This window comes from Carassius carassius, chromosome 31, assembly GCF_963082965.1.
Source record: "Carassius carassius chromosome 31, fCarCar2.1, whole genome shotgun sequence".
Lineage (NCBI taxonomy): Eukaryota > Metazoa > Chordata > Actinopteri > Cypriniformes > Cyprinidae > Carassius > Carassius carassius.
In genome coordinates this window covers 24,142,485-24,166,604 of record NC_081785.1, presented here as the reverse complement: position 1 = coordinate 24,166,604, position 24,120 = coordinate 24,142,485, and the positions used below count along the sequence as shown (strand labels likewise).

At 36.4% G+C, this 24,120-nt stretch overlaps 2 protein-coding genes across 6 annotated transcripts; both read right to left on the bottom strand.

Annotated features, from left to right (window-relative positions):
- Positions 1-505: 505 nt before the first annotated feature.
- LOC132111803 (molybdenum cofactor biosynthesis protein 1-like) lies at positions 506-12,316 on the bottom strand. 3 transcript variants are annotated; one of them, XM_059519406.1, is made up of 12 exons: positions 12,053-12,316; positions 8,612-8,750; positions 8,018-8,185; positions 7,423-7,587; positions 6,738-6,799; positions 6,348-6,459; positions 5,140-5,252; positions 4,722-4,832; positions 4,505-4,625; positions 4,321-4,368; positions 1,803-2,030; positions 506-1,706 (listed from the first exon to the last, which is right to left on the bottom strand). In XM_059519406.1, the coding sequence occupies exons 1-12, from the start codon at positions 12,302-12,304 to the stop codon at positions 976-978; spliced, it is 2,250 nt and encodes a 749-aa protein (XP_059375389.1). In that variant the 5' UTR covers positions 12,305-12,316; the 3' UTR covers positions 506-975. The 3 variants fall into 3 exon arrangements, with proteins under 3 accessions (XP_059375389.1, XP_059375388.1, XP_059375390.1); XM_059519405.1 differs by having other exon boundaries at positions 506-2,030; XM_059519407.1 differs by lacking the exon at positions 506-1,706 and having other exon boundaries at positions 1,889-2,030; positions 4,306-4,368.
- Positions 12,317-14,371: 2,055 nt separating this feature from the next.
- LOC132111802 (fos-related antigen 2-like) lies at positions 14,372-22,858 on the bottom strand. 3 transcript variants are annotated; one of them, XM_059519402.1, is made up of 5 exons: positions 22,681-22,858; positions 22,261-22,475; positions 18,892-19,146; positions 18,502-18,609; positions 14,372-17,252 (listed from the first exon to the last, which is right to left on the bottom strand). In XM_059519402.1, exons 2-5 carry the CDS (start codon positions 22,360-22,362, stop codon positions 16,704-16,706), a joined length of 1,014 nt encoding a protein of 337 aa, XP_059375385.1. In that variant the 5' UTR covers positions 22,363-22,475; positions 22,681-22,858; the 3' UTR covers positions 14,372-16,703. The 3 variants fall into 3 exon arrangements, with proteins under 3 accessions (XP_059375385.1, XP_059375387.1, XP_059375386.1); XM_059519404.1 differs by having other exon boundaries at positions 22,261-22,353; XM_059519403.1 differs by having other exon boundaries at positions 22,261-22,858.
- Between the last annotated feature and the right edge of the window lie 1,262 nt (positions 22,859-24,120).

Sequence of the window (24,120 nt, the reverse complement as noted above, 5' to 3'; positions counted from 1 at the left end):
CAGTACTTTTGTAGCAGGACATCATGCAAATATTCAATTTCAAAAACATTTTTTGAAAACCTAATTTTACATGAACGATATGAAAAACATTTTATTTTTTTATTAAACATGGGCCTCGATCATAAAACACCAACCGAATGTTAGTTCATAAAACTACTCGAACAAATGCTGTAATGAATTTGTTCTCCTCGTGTTACATGAAAGAGCCTATACAAAAACAGAGGCAATGTAATCTAATAGAAAATGGATGTTTTATAAGATAATACTGTCACAGTATATAGGCTAAGTGAGAATTTTCAACACAAGCCTTTTGAATAGAGTGCTGTAGTGATATTTTTGTAGGCCAGTGAACAAAGGTTTATGATTCTTTCATAATCACAATAATCTTCACACAACTTTTTGAAAGCCTAAATAAAATCTGCAAGCTCTAAATAAACTACAGCACAGCCACATGTCTTCAATGACACCACCATTAAACTTCCAACAACTCTTTCGGACAAACATTTTTCAAGACAAGAAAAAGCTTTAAAAATCCCAAGGATGTAATGATTTATTTTATATTGTATAATAAAACTTGAAAATATCTTGAGCTTCTGTAATTTTTTTTTTTCAGGCTTTTTATAAGACAGGATGATTGAACCAGAAGTGCCCAAATGCTTGTTGTTGGGTTTTGACCTGCAAACAGGTGACAACTGGTGACAACCTTGATTGAACACTTTTCAATCAGCTGCATTATCATTATCAAAATAAATCTAGAACAAAATAAAATACTCTTTGTATGTCAAGTAAATGAATCTTACTTAAATCACATTTCATTCTGAATATGGACACAGGAATAGTTAAAATTATAATAAGTAGAATAGCTAGAGGCATCTGAAGGCACATTTTGTTAAAGAAAACTGATTCTAGAGAGAAGAATTAAATACTGTAGCTACATTCAAACAGATGAGATTAAGCCTGCAGTTTATGCATTCTTTAGGAATCAGGTGAGCGATAAAAATCACCTTTCTGTCCACCCGTCTTGCTGAGCAACTTTAAGTCCGTAATAACAATTTCATGACTGACTGACTTGCACATGTCATAGAGAGTTAGCGTGGCCACCGCAACAGCGGTCAGGGCCTCCATCTCCACTCCTGTACGGCCCGTGGTTTGGCAGGTTGCTTTGACGATGACGGCATGTTCTTCCTCAAGCAGCTCTATGGTAACAGAGGCGTGGTCAAGAGGAAGCGGGTGGCAGAGCGGAATGAGAGATGAGGTCTGCTTGGCACCCATGATGCCCGCTAGCTGTGCTACCGCTAGAGCATCGCCCTTGGCCAGCTGATTGGCACGCACCAAATTAAAAGCTTTTGGGCCCAGGATGACCTTGCCACAAGCCATGGCTGTGCGACTAGTTACCGCCTTACTGCCCACATTTACCATGGAGGCTTTACCCTGTGCATCAGTGTGGGTCAACTGTTCAGAGGTTGCATCAAGGCTGGAGGACTGTGCATCTGTATGGGGTATTTTGAAATCAAACCCACATTCAGGGGTTTTGCTGTGGCAGTACCGTGCAAACTGCAGAGTTGAATCTCTAAATTTGGTTGTTGACAGTGGTGCACTGAGAAAGAGGATGGGAGGAAATGTTTTGGATTGTAACTGTAGTGGCTGAGACCCCCAGTCCAAAATGTGCGTATCAACGGTTAAAGCTTTGGGGGGTTTTAAGGCACCAGCATTCACTTGATAATATTTGGTCATCACTTCACTGCAAAGTGCCTCTGAGATTGCACGACTTTGTCTTCGACTGTTAAATTTTTTCATAGAACGAAACCTTGGTCGATTATGCTTTTTACAAAGAGGAGTCAAACATAGTGCATCAATAACAAAAGTTCTTTTGTAGTCCTGATTAGCATTACCATGAAAGTGTTGAATGTAATTTGTAAATGAGTGAGTTGTAGCAGTGGCTGCTGAATCCATGGCGTGGATCAAAGGAAGAGGCTGCCTCTGACTGCCTCTAAACAGAGGTACTGACAGCAGCCAGCTGCAGTTTCTACCTGTAAACAACGACACACACATTCAACAAAACAATATTTTCTAAAGATGAATCCTCCACAGCTGGTAATCTGGTGAATGTATTATAACAGTTGCAATCAGAAATATTCAAACCCCTAAAGCTTTTAAGGATTTATCCATTAACAAGGATAGCAAAGAGCAAGATTCTGCTTTGGATAACTTCTTTTATGAGTTGAGTGATACATAAAATCAACAAAAAATGCATGTAGTATTTTATTTGACAGGATATTTTGTTAAGATAACCATATAACAATTATTGAACCCCTATAAAATGTTGTTGTTTTAAAGCTTTCTTATGAAAGTTTTTGTGGAGTTGAAACAGAATTAAGCCTTTGGGAACTATATAATGATCCTTGATTTGTTTCAGAATTTATGCATATATAAACCCCACCCATGAAGGTATACAACAGGGCTATTCAAATCTTGCCCTGGAGGGCCAGTGCACTGCAGAGTTTAGCTCCAACCCTGATCAAACCCACCTAACTGTGATTTTCTAATGATCCCAAAGACATTGATTAACAGGCTCAGGTGTGTTTGATCAGGGTTGGAGCTAAACTCTGCAGGGCACTGGCCCTCCAGGGCAAGATTTGTATAGCCCTGGTATACAAGGTGAGCTGCAATCATGGGAAATGCAAAGGAGCTTCCACAAAAGTTGAGAGAGGAAATTATTTCAACACACCTGAAGGGCTTTGGGTATAAGAAGATTTCCCAAAAATTTTACATTCCATGAGACACCACTGGGAGCATTATAAGGAAGTTTAAAAGGTATGGAACAGCTGCAAACCTGCCTGGCCGTGGAAGAAAGCCCCAAATTTCATCAAGGCCAATTTAGTACAACTATGAAAAACCCACGTGTGACTGCAAGACACCTACAGGATGACCTGATGAAGGCTGGTGTAAGTGCTGCAGTAAGACGTATAAGACATACACTGAATAATGCAAGGGCTTCGTGGCCAGACCCCAAGATGCACTCCACTCTTGACAACAAGGAAACATCAAAAGTCGACTAGAATATTACAGGAAGAATTTGGATGATACTATAGAGTTTTTAGGAGACAGTTCTATTGACTGACGAAACCAAACTGAAACTGTTCGGACATATGGACCAGAGATATGTCTGGTGAGTGAAAGCCCAGGTTTATGACCAGAAGGATACAATCCCCACGGTCAAGCATAGAGGTGGGTCATTTAATGATGTGGGGCTGTTTTTCTGTGGCAGGAACTGGCAATCTTGATCGTGTACCTGACATCATGTTTTCCAGAAATACCAGACCATTTTAAAGAGGAACATGATGCCTTCTGTTGACAAATTAAACCTTGGTGATCATTGGACCAGCAAGACAATGATCCCAATAACAACATGTCAACCAAAGCTTGGTTGAGAAAAAGATCCTGGAATGTCCTGGAGTGGCCGAGATTTGAATCTGACTAAAACAATCTTTGGTGGGATTTAAAGAAGGCAGCTGCAGCACAGAAGCCATCAAACATCACTGAACTGGAGGCTTTTGCACATGAAGAATGGAGCTGTAAGAAGCTTGTCAGCACATTCCAAAAAGGTATGTTAGAATTTATAAAAGCTGAAGGATGCTCCACAAAGTACTGAAGCTGGGGGTCGAATAATGCTGCACATGCACGTGTTAAAAGAGTTACATCTTTCGTTTGCACTTTCAAGTTAAGTGAACTTCTGTTGCCAAAATAACTCAAATATATGTTTCAACAATGTTTTTTTTTTTCATTTCTTGTCATTAACATTCATCGACATCACTGTAATGACTTTTGAGGTCAGGGGGCTGAATATCTCTGATTGCAACTAGATAATGACAAAAGGTGCTTGTAGATAGGGTGTGCGATATATCATCTCGAATAATATTGTACGTTTTCTTATAACAGTGTGGAACTGACATTATCTTACTTTGAAAAAAAAAAAAAAACTAAATGGCACACCTCAAGAGTGCACAGTTTCACTACATAAAGTAGCCAAATACAATGCATTTGGAACGTCCAAATATCTCTTTTCATATTTCAATATTCAAAATATTTTTCAAACATTTATCTCCACATTATTTATGCAGTTGTAATTTGAAAATTTTACAATTTCTGCAGTGCAAATTACTAATCACTGTACAGAATATGAAGAATATGAAAAGTTTTGGTCAAGGTACCTAAAACCAAAACATTGTCTAATCCCAGAAAATAATGAGATATTCAACACACCACAGATGATATAGTGAGTGAGATGGTAAGTGTATTACGTACAGCCACATCACCCACCAATGAGGATCATTGGCCTGTTCTTCATCTGAGATATATTGAACATCCCTGCAGAAAAAGAAAGTTATATTCAGTTTAAATAAAGTAAATAAATTATGAATAAGACATGACCTGAATGTTGATTAATAAATTTTAATTGATGCGTTTAATTAATGTGATGTATCAAGAGTATGTTTGTTTTTACCTGCATGCTGTTTCTTCTTCCTCCCAACTGCTGTCCCTATGATGTGCAGTAGTTCCTCCTCAGTTGCTCCAGAGCGCAGAAAATCCCTCAAAGACACCTCTGAATTTCCGAACAAACAAACCTGATGGCGTGCCAACACAGACACATTATGTAAAAAAAAAAAAAAAAAAAATTAGACATCAGCATAAGGAATATCAAACACACACACAACATTTACCTTAAGGTTGCCATCAGCCGTGATGCGCAGGCGATTACAGGAGCCACAGAAATGTTCTGACATTGAGGTAATGAAGCCCAGCTGGCCTTGAAATCCTGGAACTCTAAACGCCTGTAAACAGACAACACAGAAACACACACAATGAGGCCTTATCCACTGATATGATTCTATAGTCTTACCAAGATGACCCAAGACTACAAAATGTGTGTTTTATTAAATCCTCTATTAATAACATGAGTATGAATAATTACAAAAAAATTCAAAAAGACCAATAAATAAATACTGCACAGTAACATAGCAAAAACCTGATAATGATTGACCCTCTAAAGAGAAAATAAAAAATGAGCTGCAATGACAATTTAATACGGAGAATGATTAATGGCCAATGATTTATTTAGCAGTTTGGAGCTGTGCTGACCTTGGCTGTATCTGTTTCCTCTCCAGCCACAGGCTCCAGATTGGGCCATTTTTGCTTTATACAGTCCAACATCTCCTGATAGCTCACCATCATCTTGAAGTTCCATCTGTTCCCTATAGAGACAGCCAATGTGCAAAGGTACATTCAGCTGCTTTACTTTCTTGTATGCAGAAAGGTTTTTCCAGACACGGATTAAATGTCCGATAATTAACAAGATAAAAAAAAAAAGAAATCTTGAAAAGGCATCCCGTGTGAAGAGATATTAAAATTTTAATCACCCTAAAAATGTTTCACTACGAGTATAACACATGAAAGAAAAGTGCTAATCTCAATCTCTCTAAACCTTACCAAGAAAAGTGCAATGAAAACACAATCGTGCACATCTTTCATTGTTTAAGATGGATTCTATGTTACATTATGTAATTTTTTCCCTGTAGTCATTCAGTTTCACTTTGATTTAGGTGAGGTGAGGTTAGATGAGTCATTGCTTGCATACCACACAAACGGCTCCATTAATCCAAGTATTTAATCCATTATTGGAGTGACTGATGTAGTACTGGCCCCCATGGCAAATACCGATAGCAGTGACAGCATATCAGTTACTGCAAAATGGCTCTGGGAGCAGGGTTATACAAATCTTGCCCTGGAGGGCCAGTGCACTGCTGAGTTTAGCTCCAACCTTGAGCAAACACACCTGAGCCTGTTAATCAATGTCTTTGGGATCATTAGAAAATCACAGGTAGGTGGGTTTGATCAGGGTTGGAGCTAAACTCTGCAGTGCACTGGCCCTCCAGGGCAAGATTTGATTAACCCTGCTCTAGAGAATCTCTCTCCTCCAGGCTCAAAAAATAAATCTATTGAATATCTCTAATCAAATTCATTGTCACTGTTATCCAGTAAATGGAGTTGAAACTTGTTTCTACACATTGCTGTTAACATGTTTAGTAATGAAAGGATACGACTTTGGTGGTCATTCACCAAAAACATCAACAGAATGTGGACTGTGTCACATGTGTTATGAATATAAATCTTGAGATACACCAAGTCTAACTGACCTGGAAAGAAAATAATCCGCACTACTAATACGATTAGAGAACTAGGGCAGAAAATGCAGCCTTTACAACAGTGCCAATTTACTACAAACCGGTAAGCTGGGCTAACAAATGTTCATGTAGTTTCATTTCTTTGACTTTAGATAACAAACTTACCATCAAAAGGCATGTACTCTATGAATCTCACATCCAATGGTTTCCTTTCTGTCAGTGACACAAAGTCAATCAACTCGTCTTCATTCAAACCTCTCATGACCACACAGTTCACCTTTGAAGAGAGACAAAACTTTACCACAATGAACGAATAACTGAGGTTACCCAAGGTTCAATGCAAAAAGACAATTTATGAATATTAATGACAAGCTAAGTGTTTTAGGTGTTGCTAGAGGATGGTAATAAATGACCTTAAATGGTTTTAAGATGACACTTTCAGAGTACTTTTGCTAACTGAAAGCTTTAAAGCTGTATCCTTCATTGACATTAACCATTTTTTACCTCAAAGGGGATAAGCCTATCTATTCAGATGTTTTGAGGCAAGTACATTACCTTGACTGGATTGTAGCCCATTTCAATGGCCTTTTCAATGCCTTCCATCACTTTATGAAACCCTGCAAGTGGTACCAATATAAAGAATCAATTAGAAAGTGCATAATTTAGGTAGTGACACCAAAATTTGTCAACCCCAAAATTTTCTACCAAACCAGCATTTCGGGTCGATATAGTTTTTGAGGGCTGAAACCATGAATTAAAACAATGGCATTTAATGAACACTTCTCCTATGGCCCGTTTTGTGTAAATAAGCTGAATAAACAACAAAAGGTAAGCAGATTATACAGCTTTAAAACTTGGCATTACAAGTTAATAGATGAACGGATAAATGATCATCTACCTCTCAAATCCCTGACAAAAGTCTCACTGGACAACATCTGATTAGACCATGATAATTTAACTACAAGTTTTTATCAAATAATATGAGATGACTCAAATTAATAATAAAAAAAGATTAAGAAACTATTACATTTAGTAATCCTAACTTGAACTGTACATTTTCATAATCCCTTTGTCAATTTTTTTTTTTTTGAGCTCAACTATTAAATGGTTTCATACACTTTCTCCATGTTCTGCTGCTACCTTTGTGCGTCAAAACATTCAGAGTCTGAATTTCTTTGTTCATGACACCTCATGCTTTCTGTCTGTTTTCTGTGTACTGGAATTCAGCAGGATCCTGTACCTTTTCGTCTAGTGATGAACTCAAATTTGGCAGGTACCAGAGTGTCTAGACTGATGTTGAGTAGATCCACTCCAGCTTTCTTTAGACTGGGCAACAGTCGGGTCAAATTCATCCCATTTGTAGTGACTGCAATGGTCTTTAGACCCTCCAACTTCCTCAGTTCCGCTTTCAGAAAGAGAGGAAAGGAAAAAAAAGAGAGCTTTTCAAAATGTTCAAAGTTTAATTAGGGTTTCTGACAGTAACAATGTTTTTTCATGCTTGTTATGCAGAATATTAGCCATAAAGTCCGAAATATTCAGCACATGATCAGTGACCAACAAAGTGATTATCAGTGCTAGTCTCACTGTTACAATGACTTGAAATGGCATGTGCGTTGAAATGAATTGACTTCAGAAAAATTGGTTTTACTCTTAGTCTCCGAGTTAAAATACCCACCGTTTATTAATAGTATTAACTGACCGTCATTTCATAATTGCAGATATTCTGAAATGCAACATAAGATGTAGATTTTGAGAGGTTTAGATCATAACACAGTAGTGCTGTGTTATGATACAAAGTAACAAGCATTTACAAAACTAACAAAAGCTGAAGTTACCTATTATATGCAGAACATCTGGGCGAATGAGAGGTTCTCCCCCAGTCAGTCGTATCTTGTTAACCCCCTCTTGTACAAAGAGTCTGGCTAAAATCAACAACTCCTCTGCCGTTAGGAGCTGAGAGCGAGGGGTGAGCATAACCCCCTCCTGTGGCATACAGTACTGACCTGAGAAATAGAAGGCATTTCATTAAAAACTATTATTGATTATAAATTCTTTTCATACCTTTAACAATGAGATATTATTCAGGGTTTTTTTATTTTTTATATTAACCTTTGGATCAAACTTATGTTCATCAGGAAAAGGTGTTTTGATGTTAAAACTATTCAAGATTGTGTTACACTGGTTCTACCCATGAATACCCCTTACCCGCCGTAAAATCACTGTACAATGTACAACCTCTTGTGGCTTATTGCTGCAGTTAATAGAACCATAATTATAGTAGGATATTTTTATTACTAATCAGGAATACCTTTAATTACACTTATTAGTAGAGCTTCATTTGTACTGGTAGTACTGCCCATCAAGTCAGCGCTAACTGACAAGAGAAGCCCATTTCTTTTTACAAAGCATACAGTATGTGAGAGACTTACAGCGGAGGTTACATTTCTCAGTGAGAGAAATGCGAAGGTAATTATGCCTGCGTCCAAAGGAGTCCATAAGGAACGCTGAGAAAGGCAGGACATCTTTCAGGATACGCCTGTGACTACCTGGAACCACAAGCTCTCTGACCTGCAGATAACAACAAATATAACAAAATAGGGATGACAAACACAAAACTCACAGTGCGGATCACGTTATGGTTTTGAGTCACAAATCGGACTGTTTTTCCAGATCAGCGCAAAAAATAAATAAATAATTTCAATGTTATTTGCTGTGCATTTATCACTTAAAGCGAAATACCAAACATTTAATCAAACATGATTACATTTCCTAGTTCAGAGGTCAAAATATAATTGAAATCTCACTTTTGATTATTGACAAAAAAGGGATGTTTTTGTTTTTAACTGTTGTCGGTTCCATATATTAATATCAAAATTAATAATTACAATGATGTTTGAGGATCATCTTCCTTACCCTATTTTATTAATAGGCCTACAATTCACCAAAAATCACACTATAAAAAATAGTAACTGTTGCAAATAGTGAACATCAAAATATGATTACAACAAACGTATTTACAAAATCATGTTTAAAAATAAAAATATGAGATCATGTTAAATAAAACTATTTAAATATTGTATAACATTATCTGACTGCATTTAACATTTGTTAAATAAAACTATTTAAATATTTTATAACATTATCTGAAAGCATTTAACATTTTCACAGACTGTGAGTATAAAGTACTTGCAAATTTTCACAGGGTTTTTTTTTTTTTTTTTTTTAAGTTACGTTATGTTTATTTTTGGAAATGGATCTTTACTATCCCTAATCAGGCTTATTATTTAACATTTTCAGCTAATTTTGACCACAAAGTATGTGATTTCTGCAAATGTAATCGTTTAGTTTATTATTTTTTATATATTATACAGGGACTGTGAAAGTGTCAGAAAAGTTTAATACTGTCTGCAAAACAATCCCACAACTTTATCATGACTTGTTATAAAGTGCACACAAACAGGATTACTTTGTTTTAACATGTAAAGTTAGCATGTGACTACCTTGAAATTTTGATAATTGATGATAATAGCACTCCGCTCTTATCCAAGTTCTCTGTGGCTACAGTAGCGGCCACAACTAGTAATCAGTATAGCTGGAAGCGCCCTCTGCTGGTGAAAGTAAACGTTGTTTTGAACGTGCAGTAAAACGGAGAAATTTTCAGGGACTGCTCATGCCGGTATTTGGTAATGCGATATATCACGGTAATGATTATGCATGATGTTGTTATCATGGGCACTTCTAAATACCGTGAATAATTATATATTACAAATTATTCTGAATTTGGAATGCATTTTAAGAATACTATTCCCATCAACTGGTCAAAATGCACAACACCGCTGTATGCTGCTTGAAAGACTCTATGTGCTCTGATGTAAACAAGCACGTAAGAGAAGCACATGGAGGAACACATGAGGGACAAGCTGAATGAAGCACATTCACTCTCTGACAGCAGATGGTGCTAAACTGCAAAAAAAAGTCAGTACCCATGGAAACCCCTTAATTTAACCAGCTGTACTACTTTCTGAAACATATTTAAATAATTTTAAATAGCCATTCAGATGTGTGTATTTGCTATGATGTTCATCACAGTGCCAAATACTAGGGGTACGCCGATCACGATCGACCGATCGTTAATGCGCATCTCGTCAGTGAAGCCGGTTCTCTAATCAGCAGTAAAATTCCATCAGGTTCGTGATTTCACATAGTGCAGCTGTTACTACACAGAGCCGTTGTTAACTGAGAAGATGCGCAAATAAACACTGAAAATGAATGAGATTACTGATGAGATGCGCATAACGATCGTCCGGTCATGATCGGCGCACCCCTACCAAATACTTAAGTATTAAGACTTTATAGGTTATTTTAATCTGGACTACAATGTGCCATAGATATAGTTTAAATTTTTTTTTTTTTTATTGTTAATTCTCACTGTACATCAGGGCTTCATTTATAACATTAGTTAATTCATTGGTTAACATAAACTGCCAATGACAAATTCTTCTGAACATTCATTAATCTTAGGTATTCCAATATTTAATAACACGTTGTTAAAATGTAAAGTTGCAACTGTATTATTTAATAAGCGAACATGAACTATGACTTGTATTTTTTTTATTTTTTTTAAAGATGAATAACTTCTGTAGCAAATGCAGCTATTGTGACTGTTAATGCTTAACTAATAAGATTGTAAAGTGATACCTATGGGTCTTTATAGTTCTTTTGCACTTTAATCTGTGCAAAACCTTTAACTTTATAGATTTTTCTTTATTGTTTTATTTTATTTAAATGTTCAGTTATTTTTGTTATTAGAAAAAAGTTATTTAACCTATTATATTATACTATATTTTGAGCACTTTTTTTAAACTAAATTCCAATACCGTGATAATACCGTTTACCGTGATAAAAGCATGCCATGGGCAATTAATAGCAACAGGAAAATTTGATACCGGCATATCCCTAGACAGGACCATAGCTCTGTGTGAAATACAGACTGAACAGCCGCACAAAACTGGACAGGACACCAAAAACAAGGACCGTAACGACAAATCAGCAGAGCAAAATTGTTTTTATTCACAGTCATATTAAAAACTACAAGGCCAATAAAATGAGCAGATTGTGTGACATTGTGTGTGTAGGCTATTGTCCAGGTATTGTGAAGCTCATTGAAAGTGAGACTTTTAACATTAAACATGCACAACGGCAAAGACTACAGAATAAAGGGAATTAGACAACGGCTTCTTGTGTTATACAGCGTGACATGACATCCATTACTGATTTGTCTGGTTTGGTACATTAGTGAGAGTCTTATGACCAAACAGTTGTAAAGAAAGAATCATTTATAATTTGTCACACTTTAAATCGGTTATGTTCAGTTTCTCTAGCATGAAGCATAAATGAAACCATGTGTATACCTCTCTTATATACCAGAGCTTTACCATAATAATAGATTTAAAAAAAGTTATATATATATATATATATATATATATATATATATATATATATATATATATATATATATATATATATTAAAATGCATTAATACAATGTCAATATATAATTATTTTTAATTTGAGGGCTAGTTCGTGCACAGTATGCATATGATATGAACTGATATGCAGAATGATTACCATATAACGTTACATAAACCAAATAAATCGCACTTTAATTTATTCAAAGCATATCCCCTAACGAAAACATTATCCACTTAAAATTCGATATGTTTCTGCAAGATTTTTAAACCTTGTCCCAAAACTACGTGTATTAGCCTACAATAACTGCCATCACGTGACTTTAAAGTGTTTCATGATCTCGTACCTGTGCAACAGTGGCAGGTGTAAATGTATGTGTAAAAGATGTAAGGAAACACACACCTGTTCCACTCTGTTTTCTTCATAAGTGACACCAGAATACCATCGACACACTGGATATCTCCCACATGTCAGGTGAACAGCCCGCTTTGTGCAGGCCTCAGCCGCGGCCTGTGCTCCTAAAATAAGGCGGCTAAATGTGCTGCAGTTTAACGCCATCGTCGAAGCAAAAATGTCTGTGTTGGTTGAAATGTAGGCATAATCTTCGTTTGTTAGCGGCTGTCTTAAACTTGACATGCAGTTCGCCTGGAACATTAACAAGAGGGGTGTCTTTGCGCAGCCAATCAACGTCAAGGAGCAGCTACAAGAACTCTGGGCAATATAGTTTCATGAATGTGAACTACAAACTACAAAAATACGACAAGGGACTTTGGTTCTGATAAACATCCGTTATAACGTGCTGTTAATGATTTCACAGTCCTCTGAAGTCACTCATCTTTTCCTGTGAGAGCAAATTTGGAGTTCGAACTTGGACTGTTGTAAACATACAGCTGAAATGAATAAATCACTATTTTTGAGTGCACTGAAATTTTATTTAATTAGTAACGCACAATTAATATATTGCATATTTTAGGTGAGACTGGGGCTCTGTCCTTTTTTTGTTTTTTGTTTTTTTTGTCCTATAAATTCATATTATTATATGACCGACCTGACCGATATATGGTAGAGTAAATAACTTGGAGTCTATTATATTTACAGTGGCTACATGAATATATATATATATATATATATATATATATATATATATATATATATATATATATATATATATATATATGAAATTAGTATAGCTTGTAATGAAAATCAGTTAGATCTTTATAACAGTATAGAAGACTTACATGCAAATGCACATAAATATCGAATTTGAAGCCCCAACTGCTCCCTTGGGCACTGTAGCATAATGGCTGCCAACTGCTTTGTGTGTTTACTGCTGTGTGTGTGCACTTTGGATGAGTTAAATGCAGAGCACAGATTCTGAGTATGTGTCACCATACTTGGCTGTGTGTCATGTCACTTTGTCAACTAACTAACACAGTGATCCTGAAGCGTTAGAACCTGAAATCCTTTATTTACCAGCCTACACCTTTAACCATAGACTGCACATCAAGCGTCAGTTAGGGTCTAATTGGAGATATCCATTTGATATCCATTTGATAAATAAATAAAATAAAATAATTTGTGCATTAATTCTTGAGGATTATTATTGTTTTTTAGAAGAAATATAAGATATATCATATTTTGAATTGTATTTCTTACATTGATAATACCTTTCATGTTAATTATAATTTGATATAATTTCACTTGCACATACTAAAAAATAACTTAATTGTGTTGCTTTTGAACAGCAATGTTGAAAATAGAAAATTTAAAATAATGTCCTTTAACAAATATGTAGCACTCTTTAAACACATGGTGGCAGTATAACTCTATCTGCACAATACGGGTGCCATTTTTGCCTGTTGACTATTATCCATTTCAAATATTACCATTTTGTTGTCCTTGAAAGTGGGATTATTAGTAAATTAGAAATATAGAAAGATAACTGAAGCAAGGGAGTTTTTTAATTGCATGACAGAGTTACATTTTCTCCAAAACAGCATAAGGCTGTGTTTTACTTTATTGTGTAAAATAGATAAAAACAAATATCAAAGCAGTCCACATCCACTAAAGGAAACACTGTAATATTTAATTGTTGAAATGATGGAGCAACACACTTTTAACATATGGTTAGTGTAGGAATGTAGTTTTTTATTTTATTTTATTATTGTTAAATCATTATAAAAGATTAAACCTAATCTAAAGTGGCATCTTGTAAAAATGTGGCTGTTGCAAAATAAATAAATAAATAAATAAATAAAACCTGGAAAGGGAGTATTAAAGTAGGTTATAATTTGTTTATGGTTGTATGGAATAAATTATTGACTGACCTAACATAACTTATTGCTGTGTAAATATGTCTTAACCAATATACAAAATGTAATGTCTTAATTTTTATTAATATTATATTCAATTGATATTCTGTATGTGTGTATGTATAAAATATATATATATATATATATTTTTTTTTTTTTTTTTTTTTTTTACATATATATATATAGTTATTTTAGACATCAATGCTGTGATATATCCAAAATAATATGCATATACACATTTCAGAATTTAAATTCGAAATATTTATTTCAAAATAAAAGATTTCCACACAGACATATGAATTTGGCCTAAAGCTCAATACACAACCGCAAAACAGCCATGAATGTTTTAAAATTGACTCAGATCTCCAACTTGGCAAATCATTTTCAACCTAGTACATAATCATTACAAAATTTGATTTGGTGGAATGAGACAATGGGTCATCCATTCATAGTAATGCAAGATAATGAATGCACCTTTAACCAAAACATCAGTTTTGACATTTGAAATGAATATTGAGTAACAAACCCTGATTTTTATGGCCAAATTAGCATCCTTACATACAAATTTAAATATTAGTTTTTACATAAAGTGCAGTTTGATAACCAGAACTACAGCAGAAGCACTGATGAACTATGAGCAGGAAGTATTGTATTTAAAACTGTACATAGAGTACATGTATGTACATGCTTATTTGTTTTCCTCTACACCACCATGCAAGATTTATGAAATATTTTACGTATTTTACAAAGCAAGTATTCTTGATTTCTTACATTGTCATTACTGTCAGAGTGACAAAGCAAAGATGTCTATCAAAGGTAAATGACAGATTTAGGTTCGCAGACCAAAATTAGGATGAATAAATCTGCATCTTTGATTAAGAAATTGTAGATGAAGGAATAACTGCAGGTGCATTCAACCATCTTGTGATTGACTCAAAGAAACACAGAAGCAACCACATTGTAACAATGAGATATCCAACATACGCAAAACACTGTGCACAACAAAATACGACTATCCAAAAATACCACTTTGGAAATGGTTTTATTATCATAATAATAAATTTAAATGTATTATCAAAGGAACAACACTGCCTTACATATTGCTGTTTTTGTAGGTTGTTTTCTGTCTTTTAACAGTTAAAGCAATAAAGGGAGAGTGAGAGAGTGAGAGTGAGAGAGAGAGAGAGAGAGAGAGAGAGAATACACACCTATAAGCAGGACATGTGCAGAAAGCTGTACAGATGGCTTGCTCAAATCACACAGGTTTCAAAGACCAACAGAGAACAGTTTACAGCACGCAGTCCTTAAACATTGTCTTTTTTTCGGTATTAAATTTGTTTTTGCAACTATAATCTCTCATACTCCATTTAACAAACACTGAAATTATCTGCTAGATCCTTGAAAGTTGCTGACATAAATAAAGCAACAAAGTCCTTCAAACAGAAGCCACATTTGTTTTGTTTTGTTTTGTTTCATTTTGCTGCATCCTGTACAACAAAATACTCACATTCACCCTCAGTTATAATCTGACTGTGGCAACAGTAACCTTGAGATCTCTCTGAAGTTCAGTCTTCTATTTCAAGGAATGTTTTTTTCAAGAAATATTGCAACGTGTGTCTTTTCTTCAGCGTCTGATCAGTGTCAGTGTCACACCACACTCACCTTTTGCATCAAATGTTCAAAATCATTTTGTGTTCCCTGTTTAATCCATCACTGGAAAGAATGGCGTTTTACTTGGATTGTAAGGTTGCTGACAAAGAGCATCTGTTCCCAAGTGTGGCAAAAAAAGCCAACCAGTGTTTCAGGGAGAAGTGCTCATATGGCTGATATATGATTCAGTTTAATCTGTACCCTGAAAAAAGGGCCAATCAAGACATAAAAGTACATATTATAAAAGTAATCTTTTTTTATTATTATTATTATTATTATTGTTTGAAAACCACAGTGTGCGCCAATACAAAAGCGGTATTGCCATGTCAGGGTTAGAGGCAGAGCCTAATATGGCTAGAGTATCCCTCATGTACACCGTTATATTGTGTTCTCTGTGCAATTGCTTCTAGTAATGCTTATGGCTCACTGACACAATCCCTGACAGTAGATTCGCTGATGCTAGAAAGTGTTTGTTTGTTTGTTTATTTGCTTTACAAAACAAAAGCTATGTAAATTTGGCAAATTATCTTAGTGCTTGCGCCACATATACAAAATATCATCAATGGTCAGCATTTTATTATACAAGATGGTTCTTTCGACACTCAGCAGTGAGGCTCATCCAGTGAACCCTAAATATTATAAACAGCAGGACACAAAGTACAAAGAGACAATAATCAGACGTCACAAATACAAAGATGATGTTTTGAGGGCAGCAATCTACCGTAGTGTCCAATATCTTATTTTGTACCTATCAAGAATTAAGTTAGACAGCCAGCAGGAAATATCTTGCTCTTCTGTACAGGCAGCCGACTGAAAGTTGCTCTGAGTCTCGCTAAAGATGAAAGATGAAATCTGTACTCCCGCTTTTTTCGTCTTCATTCCAGAAACTCAGCACTATTTGTAGCTGAAACAGCGAGTGGAATTTGCACATACATTTCAACAATGACAACAAAAACTCTCTTCTGAAACGTTTAAATCAAAATGAGCAAATTAGCCCTTGAGGGTTCTCAGCTTTGCTGAGGTGAAGTCCTCACTCAAATCGCAGCTGAGGGTGCTCCGGCGATCCACGAGAATGGTCAAGAACGTTTCCTTCAAAGCGCCAACAGGGTGGGAGAATTTAGGGAATCTGAGGATTGGTCGCCGCTGCTACTGCTACGACGGTGGGCTTTGGAGCAGGACTCCGACGAGGGCGAAGGACTCTCGGGCTCAAGTATGCTGGGGTAGGTGAAGATGAGGCTTGGGTTACTCGGGGTGGACACCGGGGTGGAAGCAGCCACCACAGGCGTGTTGAGGCTGTCTCCATCAGAACAATACATGCCGCCACCTAGGCAGATGGGCTTAATGACTGAATGCTGGGCTTTTCCTTCTTCCTCATCGTCGTCGTCTTCTTCCAAAGGCTCCTGTTTAACCACGACTGGGTTGAGGGTATTCATCGGTCGCCGGGGACCAAGGTTGGAGCGCATGGTCAGAGGGAGGGGCGCACACTGCTGGGAGTGCGAGCTCTGATGGCGTTCTTCAGGGGGCAGTTTGCACACGGGGTTGTGGGCCACCAACATGAATTCCAACTTGTCCTTTTCCTTCTGCAGGGTCTCGATTTCTTTCTGCAGGTCACCCTTCTCCTCCTCTAACTTCTCTGTCTCCTTGAGTGGAAAAAGAAAAAAACAATGGATGATCATGCTACATTTCCTCTGATATTCATTTGGACTGTGAAATGATTTACAGTAGTAATTATGCTGCTAATTGTTGATTCAACATTGAAGCATTTTAACATGTTTAATAAGGAGGCTGTCAGGGTGTTGTTAAGTGATCTGGGTGGTCTTTGTCAAAAGATCTCACCCCCAGAATTTCTATATGATATTCTGGTCTTTAATGTAAGCCTATATGATGGCTGCACAATTAATAGAAATAAAACCCCAAAAGTTATTATAATGTCAAAAAAGGCTGCAATTTAATTGAATATAACTATATATATATATAATTTAATTAGTAGTGATAATCAATTTACTTCTAATTACTATTATTTTAATAATAACAGTAATTATAATACATAAATAATATATAAAACTACACACAAACAAACATGGATTTTATTTACTTATTTTGGGCAAATTATCTTCGGGTATAAAGCCAATTTCATCCACTCCTGAACCTTTTCCTGATTGAACTTTCTGAGCACTTTGGCACTATAAATATTTCTTTGTTAAACAGAACACTTAAAACAGTACCAAATATTTTGAAACAACTGTCAAAGCCTCCAGAAGGTTAAAAGACTGACATACTGTAACAATGTGGCTTGACAGCCATAGGTAAACTGTGTCTTTGACTCATTCATATGGCTATGAGGAAGAAGGAAACTAAAAGCAATACAAATGCTTAATTTACAAAGAAAGAAACCGTACATTGGAAGAAAGGGTATAGTTATCGTCACAAAAGATACAGTTCCTTATTTGGTGATGAATGAAGCGGAGAAATGGGGGGAAGGGAAGAAAGAAGATAGCAGTGTGGGGGGTTTGATGGTTAGCTGTGGTTTCCTCTTCGAACAATATCAGACGTTTGCTTCCCTCCAACTCCCTGTAGCACATTCCTCTCTCATGTTTCAGGTCTGACAGCCTGAGAGATGCTATTATAAAGCCAAGTAGTTCAATTAGAGCCAGAATTGTCTGGGACTCGGGGCATTCCCATGTCTGCCAGACAACACTGGTCTTCTGTGGCTGTAAAACCTATCTTTTTAGGGTCTTTTCAGCTTTTAACCACTAAGAATTGTATGAAATTAAGTCTTGAGATAGTTGTGGACATTTCATTCGAGGTAATTATATGCGTTCCTTTGTGTTGGTAATTTTAGAGGATTTTTTTTCTTTTCTTTCTTTTTTACATTAGCAGAAAACTCACCCCTTGCAGCATCTCGGTCAGTTCTCTTCTGCGGTTCCGACATTTTGCTGCAGCTAGTTTGTTTCTTTCTCGTCTAACTCTCCGTTTTTCTTCTTCCTCTGGGGTGAGCTGCACACAACAGGAAGAGTTAGCACTTGCACAATTAAACTTTTGCAGTTGTTTGTGAGAAATTGTTCTTACAAAAAATATTTTACTAATTACTGTGAAGCTGCTTCAATACAAAAGAAAATAATAATATTACTGTTGCAAAGTTCTGTATAATGCAGCTCAAAAGAAAATAAAAAATTATTCCAAAATTCAGCAGATGTGTTTTTGTACTGTACGTTAAAACTGGTTCTGTTGGTTTGATTTTGTTTCTGTGCTTCAAAGAAGAAAACTGTTAACGCTAACCTGCTCGTCTCGCTTGCGTCGCCCACGTGTGTCACCGATGGACCGGATGACCCCGGGCCGTGTGAGGGCTGTGTGGCCGAGGAGGTTCGGGCCACTAGACACAGAAAGGCCATATGGGTGAGGCCGGGAATATGGATTAGACATGGATGTGATTACTGTGGGCTGAACCATCCACTGCAGGTCCTGACTGGTCGTTATGGCATTTATTGTTGGAATAAAGGCACTGCTAGAGCCAGGCATGTCTACTCTGTACTTCTGTGAAAAAAAAGGGAAAAAAAGTATTAAGAGATTGAAGTGTAAATATTTATGAAGAAACTGGATTAGAATTTTGACTTCCATTGTACGTAAAAAAAGGTATGATTAATTTTTAGTCTTTGTTACTGCAGTCCCCCAGCCAACCACTTTTTAGTTGTTTTACAAATTCGTACATCACAGATTAATGAATCATTCCACGTGCTATCTCGCTCTGCGCCCTCTTGACTGCTTGACCCCCAGAGCGACAGGGTGACACACACAGAGTGAATCATGGGAAAGCCCAAAACCCTCCCTGACTGAAGCCGACCAAGGTTAGATAATAGCCTCTGTGATGCAATGGGCAACAGATTCACCGCTGTGTGGGTATACAACAGATTTTTGTTTTCTGAAACGTCCTGTGCCTTATAAGAAGTGAATATGACTTATAACAGTTGCATTGTTTATAAGATGACTGAAATAAAATGCTGATTTTAATAAAATGTATTTATTATTGACATTTGTTAATGTTATAATAACATTCTCAACTATTTGATTTGCTATTAACAATAATTAATACTGCAGTCCCACTTTATATTAGGTTTTTAACTACTATGTACTTACATCAAATAAGAAAATAATTATTTTTTTAAGGTGTCCTTGTTAAAGTGTAGTTATACATTTAAATACTGAGTAATATTAATTAACTACATGTACATACTACATACTATATAATTATGGGTTCATTTTAGGGTTTGGCTAAGGGTTACTTGCATATAATTATGCATAATTAATTGTTATTATAATAGTAAGTACATGTAACATGTAAAAAGAACACCTTAAAATAAAGTGTTACCAATTTGTTTTGTTTTTTGTTTGTTTGTTTTTTTATTGATACAATGTACCTATTCTGTACATGTCTAATTGCAAAACACACTGCCTGTACCCATATTATATATATATATATATATATATATATATATATATATATATATATATATATATATATATATATATATATATATATATATATGTGTGTGTGTGTTTTTTCCCACATATGTAGTCTGACAAATGCTGAATCACGTTATAAGACTGCTATTTATTCTAGTCATCCGGGAAACTGAACTGGGATCCCGTGCCAGCACATTCCATCCAAATTCCAGTACATTAACACATTCCTGGTGGGATTTTAACGGGAAACTGACTTGTGTTTACCACAGTGGGAATGAATTACGGGAAGCGCGGTGTTGTTTAAAACGATAACAGCCATCATTACTCTGTAAAAAAAAAAAAAGGCAAAAGAAAAAAGTAGGCTATAAACTAAAGGTATAGTGTTTCTTCAACGTGGTCTCTGTAATGCGAAAGACTCCACTTACGTCCAGGACCTGTCGCGTTTGTTTCGCATTGAATCTATCACATGCGACGGGGAAGGTCAACGTGTAAACATGTTACCGAATCATTCTATGATGCTCTGTTGTGTTGCGAAATGAGCGCGTTGCGCTAGTTTCTCCTGAAATGTACCCGAATTTCCCCCTTCACTTGATTTTCCCCCAAAGGAGTCAAAACAACACAGACTGGAATCGAAAGGGGGCAGTTTATTCCATGGGTTTAGTAGCTAAAACACAACCCTACCAGACGATGATGCTCCAGTATTTCTGACAGGGGCTGTTAAACATACCAGATGTGATTAAAACACCAGAGTCTGGGGAAAAAGTTGCCAGACTGACCGGTGCACAAGCTCCCATTCATTGCACTGATATCAAAATAGGAAAATTCACACAAAATTGTATAAAAGTTATAAGTGAAGCAGAGCTGCTAGTAAAACTTTACTTGAAACATTATATATTAATGCATTTTAATACTCCTGGTGTAACAGACAGATAATTATGATATTTTATAGGCCATATTACAACTGTGATTAACATTATTTATGACAATCTTTATAAAAGAATCAAACAAAGTCTGAGTTGATGTTTTTTTCACTGATTTTCTTTCCATTTTGAGTCTGTGAGCTTTCACTTCTCCATGCAGAAAGATGCATCCTGTATCATCTCCATTACTCATATGTATTAAGAACATGCTGAAGTATACTTGTTTAACTAGCAAATGACATTGACTGCAAACAAACGTCTATTGCAATTTAATTTTATTCATCATATCAGCAAGTTCTAGTCAGTGCTTTAAAATAACTGCGTAAAATGTCTTCATTTAGGTAGGCAACAAGTCTCACTGGTCCCATCTTTTTAAAAGTCCATGTAGGCTACTCGATATAAAAATTGGCTAAATTGTATCCACTTTTTTTTTTTTACATTTTCAGATAAACAGATGAAACATGTTCTGAAGGTTAGTAAAGTGCAATAAGTTCCGGAAGTGTCGCATCCTTTGGCCACTACGTACTCACTCTCCATGGGTTTATTGCACATTACGCACACCACCCACGCCACTGCTACCCTTATCTGACGACATGCCTAATTCCACGGAAACATAATGTTATGAGTGCCAACATGTGCACTATCTTAATAAAATTACAGACTGCAAGACGGGGAAAAATTCACATCTGGGAATCATTTATTAAGAGAGAGAGACGGGTTCCTCTGATAGGATTTCGCGGAGATGCACAAAAGCTACAGTATATGCGTCTTTCGTGCACTTTCTTTTGAAAATAATGATCAGAAACGATTAACTTATTTTAAAACCTAGCAATTCAGAAAAAAAGTGTTATATAAAATGTAGCACACATTAAAAACATGCATTCATCATGAAAAAGACAGCCAATGACTGCCAGTCCTCAATGTATAGAAAGTTTGTTCACTTTTTACATACTGTTTAAACTTTAATGTGTAGGCTATTGCCTTTAAAACGTGCTAATGTGTTATTAGTTTGCGGAGCTGCTTCTAATTGCATATTGGCATTGTTGTTTTTTGTAACAACATGTAGTTTAGTATGTGTAAAGTAGTATGAGCACTGTGATGTAAAGTGTGTGAAGAGAATATGCTGTGGATAAATGCATATCATTACCTGTTTACCTGGAATTATTTACGATAACATGGTATGACTATTTATGCAAACCAGAGGAGTGTAAAGAGTATATGTAAAGTGTTATCAGCATAAGGACACTCAAGCACATCAGAAGGCTACCTGGTAGTTCGAGGCGGGAATGGGGCTGGTGTCCGGGTGCGCCGGTGAGCTGCTGCTTCCGCGGGAGGATGTGTCGTATGTCCCGATGTAATCCTGGTACATGATCCAGGGAAAGAGGGGGAGATTTCAGAAGGTTGATAATCAATTCCCACACGATCAGAGTGTCTTCAGTGGCAAAAAAGCACTTCCAAGCAAAGCGATGCCTTTTACCTAATCTAAAAATGAAATCCAAAATACTTCTTAATGGTCATTATGTTAAATCCAGGCTGTGTGATATTATATTACTGGAGAAGTCAACGCTCTCAAATTCTGAATTCTCTTAACAGTCCAATAAAAAGATGCTCCAGTGTAAATCTAATGCCTAAAAATCATCGCTACTGAGATGTTCTAAGAAGAAAAAAAAATCTGTGAAGCACCTACTTTTCTTCAGTGAACTCGGTGCTCTCGTAGGTTTAGTCCTGTCCCTACAGCAGTGACTCACGGCAGTGATGAGTGTACCGCTCTGGACTTTGATGAACTGATTTTGGCGACTACGTGAACTTCAGTGCTACTTCTACAGGTCACGTCGTTAGATGACTCACTTCAATGGCACTACTCTACTTCGTAGCTCCGCTTATCAACGCCAACCTGCGTCTACGCGTCACAGCCTTGATAAATCGCACAGCAAAATAGGGGTGCAGCCTGTATATTTTATAGAATTGTGCCAGACGTTACTATCCAGTGAATCGTTTATGAAAGAATATGGGTAAACGCTTACGTATACAAGCAGAAATTCAGCAAGAAGAAATGTCTAAAATTCTTTAATTTGTTTTAAAACTTGTTTTCTTGTCACGGCCACCCCCATTTCACAGTTGGTTTCGACCATTGACGCATGTTTCCAAAAATGGGCAGTTGCGTCAGAGAACACGCGCATGGGTTTCCTTGGTAAAAGGCAAGGTAAAGACGCGTCAAGGATTCCCTCCCCTCTTTCCCCACTTTTAACTTTCACTGGGTGGTCTCTGTGGACACATGCTCTTGGGTTCTGCACGGAACACAGGGAGAGTGTGTAGAGGTGGTCGTGGGTTTCACAGAAAGTGGCCGCAGAGCATTACTTCGCGGTCAGCATGGTGCTCTCGGAACCCTGTGTGCGCTTTTTAATTTGCGAGCATGAATGTGCAGTTGCTCTTAAATTTCGCGTCTTGTCACCATGGAATTTTAGTTTTTCACTTTTTTTCGGGAGTTCGAATCAAAAGAGTCTTAATTCAGTATTTTATATAGGCCATGATTCAATTATTTATTTCATCATAACCGTTTTTCAACCCATTTCCATCTTAAGACATGATTTTGAATCCAGACAATATCAAACTCACCCTTTATGGCCAGGAGAACAGATAGATGTCGCCAGTGGTACAATAAAGTTTATTGGGGGAGGGGAATTATCTATTGTATAATACAATGTTCAACACTTTTCAGAATTTAGTTTTAAAGTCCTACGCGCAGTCCATCCTATTTTGTGTAAGAATCGGATATGTATATATATATATGTATATTTTGAAATGCATGTTGTAACGCATGGGTATGAAATGGAGATTTCTTTGTATAAATACAACCAAAAAATGACAATTTTACCACAGTACCAGTCAGGTTTGGAACCAATGTTGTTGTGGAAACAATATTTTTTTGGTTAACATGTCGCCATAATGCATTACCAGCGATAAACAGAAAAAGTGGATATATTTCAACACTTCACTGCAGTAATGCTTTTCAGATTAATAATAATAATAATAATAAATATGCAATATACTAAGATAAAAACAAATATAAATTACATCATATGCTTGCTGTGAAGCTGTTGTTTGAGTCTCTCTATACTTGTCTGCC